Source organism: Strix uralensis, chromosome 14, assembly GCF_047716275.1.
Source record: "Strix uralensis isolate ZFMK-TIS-50842 chromosome 14, bStrUra1, whole genome shotgun sequence".
Taxonomy (NCBI): Eukaryota; Metazoa; Chordata; class Aves; order Strigiformes; family Strigidae; genus Strix; species Strix uralensis.
The window spans coordinates 6,302,043-6,307,099 of record NC_133985.1 but is presented as its reverse complement, the minus strand read 5'-3'; the positions used below and the strand labels follow the sequence as shown (position 1 = coordinate 6,307,099).

At 41.8% G+C, this 5,057-nt stretch overlaps 1 protein-coding gene across 1 annotated transcript; it reads left to right on the top strand.

Annotated features, from left to right (window-relative positions):
• The first annotated feature begins 1,021 nt into the window (after nucleotides 1-1,021).
• Nucleotides 1,022-4,584, top strand: FOXI1 (forkhead box I1). Its single transcript, XM_074883484.1, has 2 exons — nucleotides 1,022-1,638; nucleotides 2,663-4,584. The coding sequence occupies exons 1-2, from the start codon at nucleotides 1,065-1,067 to the stop codon at nucleotides 3,214-3,216; spliced, it is 1,128 nt and encodes a 375-aa protein (XP_074739585.1). The 5' UTR covers nucleotides 1,022-1,064; the 3' UTR covers nucleotides 3,217-4,584.
• The last annotated feature ends 473 nt before the right edge of the window (nucleotides 4,585-5,057 follow it).

Below are 5,057 nucleotides of genomic sequence, written 5' to 3'. Positions count from 1 at the left end.
TCTTTTCACGCAGTGACACAGCTGTAAGAGCTGTCCTTGTTCTGAGACGGGTGTCGGTGAGATTGCAGCTCTGCTTTTTCCTCCTGCAGAGGTGCAGGGTGCTACGCAAGGCACTATTTTTCAAGTCATAAAAGGGCTAGAGGTTTTCCTTACTACTTAATTTTAGGGAATCAACGTTTGTCTGTTTAGATACAAATGAAGCTATTGGAACTTAGCTGAAAGGAACTGTGCTGAACGCTGCCTCTTTCCTGTTTGGAAATTCTGCTAAGAGTTTTTATGAGCTCTCTGCACCAATCCTGCAGCAAAGAGGAAGCAGCAAATAATGATTTCCCATATCAGTTCACCAGTTTAAGCGCTAAAGAAATGTTTGATCATTAAGCTTGAAATTTTTTTCTCACAAGATTAATCCTTACTTTAGGGAGTAGTTCCATTTATATCAGTAAGATTACTCACGTGAGTAACCAGCTACAGAATTTGCCTGTAGTACTGTGATTGCCTAGGGGGAAGTACAAGCAACTCTGCAATTAAAATTACAGAAAGAAAAGGAGGTCTGACCTTTTCATTTTTTCTTTTTTTTTTTTTTTTTAAGTATATATATGCCTACTGTTTCATTGATGAGTGACAATGGCTTTTGCATTCTGAGGTGTTACTAGCAGCAGCACAAAATGGCTTTTCTTAAAAAAGAAATACTAAATGCTAAGGCTTCATTGTGAAAGGCAGAAAGAGGAGGATCTCTGATGAGGCGTTTTAACTTTGAGGCACCTTAGGCTTTCTTTATGTGCATCACATTAGTGGAAAATTCCTTCATTCATTTCAGAAGATAAACAGTTGTAACTCTCACGTTTGGTTGATGTGACATCAATGACTGGCTGGGACTGCCAGCATTCCAAAAAGGATATCGTCCTCATCTGCAGCCACTCAGGGCTGTGGGGTGGAGCCCGCAGCACCAGCTGAGCCCTTTGCAGGTGCATAAGTAGGTGGGGCAGGGCACAGGTGATGCACCTGTCTCAGCAAGGAGCACTCCCGCAGCTCTGTCGGAACTTACCAGCTGCCTGGGCTAGAGCATGAGCTCCTTCGATCCACAAACGCACTCTCCACCGCGCTGCAGCCCACAGTTTCCAAATATCGGTCAAGAACCTCCAGAGATGAGTATCTACTATGAGAACTTTTTCCATCCGCAGAATATCCCTAGTCCACAGCGACCTAGTACCTTTGAGACGACGGATTACAACGCCGCTCCCAATCCTTACCTCTGGCTAAATGGACCTTCCATTACCCCACCACCATATCTCCCAGGATCCAATGCCAGTCCCTTCATTCCTCAGTCTTACGGGATGCAAAGGCAGCTCCTGCCTAACATGCACGGCTTGGGAGGAACTGACCTTGGCTGGCTTCCTCTCCCGTCCCAAGAAGAGCTGATGAAGTTGGTTAGACCACCTTACTCCTACTCTGCACTTATAGCCATGGCTATCCATGGAGCACCCGAAAAGAGGCTGACTCTCAGTCAGATCTACCAGTATGTAGCTGACAACTTCCCCTTCTATAACAAAAGCAAAGCTGGCTGGCAGAACTCCATACGGCACAACTTGTCTCTCAACGACTGCTTCAAGAAGGTGCCCCGAGATGAAGATGATCCAGGTATAGCTCTCTCCCCTGCTTTCCCTTCCCTTCTAATTAAACCTGATTAATTTAATAATGCCTAACATATTGTCAAGAGGCATACTAGCCTAGATACAGGACATACACATAGTAGCTCTTCTGTTTTCTACAATACTAGAAGGCACCTATGCATAGTTGAGGTATGAATCAGGTGCTATTAAATCTCTGCAGGGAGGGGGATTCTCTACTGCTCTGGGTCTTTCTGGGAACTGAACAACGTGCTGCTGAGCATGAGGCTCAGCAAGCACAGGAGCAGTCTAACCCTGCGAGGCACATTCAAAACCCGTTTGTGTAATGCATAAGAATTACGTCAAACTTAACTGGGCATTAATGGAAAGGGGATAAGGCAAACCCAGGTTTGTCAAAGAAATACGGTAGCTTTAGGGAGTCAGCAGTAATTCTCAAGAGGAGAGCAAGCTGCTTTTATTGTTTGTTTCAAATAGCGTTTTGCTTGGAATCACACCTCTGCTGTTTCCTACCCCTTGGCTGATGTGCTGTCAGATTTTTCTTTTATTTATTGTTTTCTATCAATAGCTGCTGAGAACCATTGGGAACATTTAAAAGACATTCAATTATGCTGCCACAGAGGGCCAGAAATCTGGTTCTGTCTCGTTAGAAGACTATCCTACCCCACTGAATCTGGAGGAGCAGCCTCGTATGGGATTTTATTACTCTCTGCTATAAATTCAGAGGACCAGCTATATACTGAAAACCACCTTCCCTCACCAAGAAAACAAAACAAAAAGCCCTCCCAGTGGCTCCACTTGTAGTTTTACTTGTGTGAATGGTCAGGACTAAAGGATACAGCCCAAAACTTTACACTTTTTTCTGAATTCAACAGACATCTGCTTTTGTGTGATTAAAAAATACATTTTTTTTTTTGCTGATGCAATTATTCCATTTCTGTGAAACGAGTGAAACATTGTAAAGCCCTAGATAACTGCTCTTTTCTGACTGTGTGCATATTTTTAAACTAAAAATGTGCTTTTGTCCCCTTTGACAGGAAAAGGGAATTACTGGACTTTGGACCCAAACTGTGAAAAGATGTTTGACAACGGAAACTTTCGCAGGAAGAGGAAAAGGAAGTCTGATACTGGGGCTAGTGCTGCCACACTTGTATCTGAGAAATCACAAGATAGTGCCCTGACTGGCAGCCCCAAAGCTGTAGAGCATCAGGATATCTTGGAAAACTCATCACCTGGGACTGACAATTCACCTGAGAAAGGATCTCCACCTCCATCTTCCAGTAGCCCGTGCCTCAGTAACTTCCTCTCCAGTATGACTGCGTACATGAACGGCTCTAACTCAGGGAGCCGCTCTGTGCCCTTGGGACTCAACACTGAACCCATTGACAAAATGGGACAGAATATGGTGGGCTTTAACTCCTACTCTCCGCTCTCAAATATCCCCAGTCATGGTGGGGGAGAGTGGTCTAATTCTGTGCCTTCTAGTCACCTTGGCTACAGCAACTCTGTGCTCAACCAGTTTAACACCCATTTTTACAGCAGTATCAGCACAAACAACACACTGTATTCCAGGGAAGGAACAGAGGTTTAAATGAAGGATGCGAAGACACCAAAGTATAGAGCTATTCATGAGAGAAATGATCTGTGGGCAGATGATTAGTGTTAGCGGGTTGACTCTGGGACCCACACTGCATCTTCCCTTCTGACAGCCACAAACTTGTTACCCATTATGCTTATTCAAATCACAAACACTCCACATTCAGCAGCTTCACATAAAAAATTAGGGATCATAACAGCAAGAGTAATGAAGAGTTCTCCTGAGACACTGTGCTTGTACTGTTGCCAACCATGGTCCTCTACAGACATCCTTGAGAGGTTACTGTTTGCCTTAGGCATGAAGCTTTTTTGGCATGGTACTAATATTGCTGTGCTTTAAAAGTGCTAATAGAAATGTGGTTATATCTCTAAATATCCTCTCTTGCTGATATAGGCTGCCTGTACTAGACATGCTTAGGAAGTTCTTATTTGGCCAAAGCTCTCAGGAGGCACTGAAGGATCTCTTATAAGAACTACTGTATAGTGAGTCACAACCAACACTTGGATGGTGCGTGCTGTCTTTGTTTTTCTCTCCTACTAGTGCATACATTGTCTAAATTTTGATCCCCTTTCAACCCCAAGGGGAATGTGGCTGTGAAGCAAACTACCATCACCATGGGCACTTTGAAACTGAAGGGAGGCATAACAAATATAATGGAATTGTCTTCTGCTGGTGCAGTTGGATCTTAATGTGCTCAATTCTAATTACAGGGTCAATTTTTTCCTTACACATGCAAATCTATTCACATAAGGAAAACAGGATCTGTCCTGAATGTATATATCTATTTAATACATGTGTTTTCTAAGAAGAAAACACCTTTTTTTGTATCTTCTGCATTAATCATTTCTACTGAGTAAGAATTTTGAGGGGGGAGAGGGAAGAAGAAAGGGGAGGTAGAAAGTTTAACTGTCTCTGAGTTTCAGGTCCAAAGGCTGGATCTTTCAAAGTATCGGTTGCAGATATTGTAAAAAGTCACTGTACTGTATTTTTTTTCCATTTTGTAAAAGTCTGTGCTGTTTGTCCTTGTATAAATATTAGAAAGGCTGCTTATTTTTCCTACAGTCTACTGTAGCCACAAACAAATTTCAAAATATGTATGAAGTTTTTTCAAACCAAGACTTGAATCAAGTTCCACATTTATGTAGAGTAATATCTCAAACTGAATAGCAAACTGCAGCATTCATAGATGGGAAGTTTAACTGTTCACATCTGGGTGCTGACCAGACTTTTGGAATGATAGGAAACATACTAATGCATTGTACTAGATAACATTTTGTCTTGATTGGTTTTTTTAACTCTACGTGGGTATAGTTTTGTTATGGGCCACCCCAGAAGCATTTTTAATAAAGCATTTGTGTAGAAGAGTGTGTACCAGTGTGTGTGTACTATACTACTTATGCCTTTAAAAATCTCCTTAATAGTTTGACTGGAGCAATTTGCCTGAGGAAGGAGCAGTATAATAGTCACAGAAGGTCAGAGACTGAGGTAGCATATGTCTAGGCAATCAAAATTTGCATGCCTGAGGAATATAATTGGCTGCTATTATGCAAAATACTATCACTAAATAAAAATCATCCTTAGAGTTTCCCTGCTGGAGTTGAGTGTTGCCAATAATTTAAAATTTCAGAAACCAGACTATATTTTCATGTGCCAACTGGCCAATATGACTGCAGTCTTTTCTGCATTCTTATTTATTATTTTATTTTTTATGTTTGAACTTGTTCACTGTCAAGGCTGCCCTGACTATAGTTTTGTACCCACTATGATTAGTTCTCACTTGGGAATTGAAACCAACCAATACTGCTAACATTGTTGCTTGAGAAAAAAATAAAATG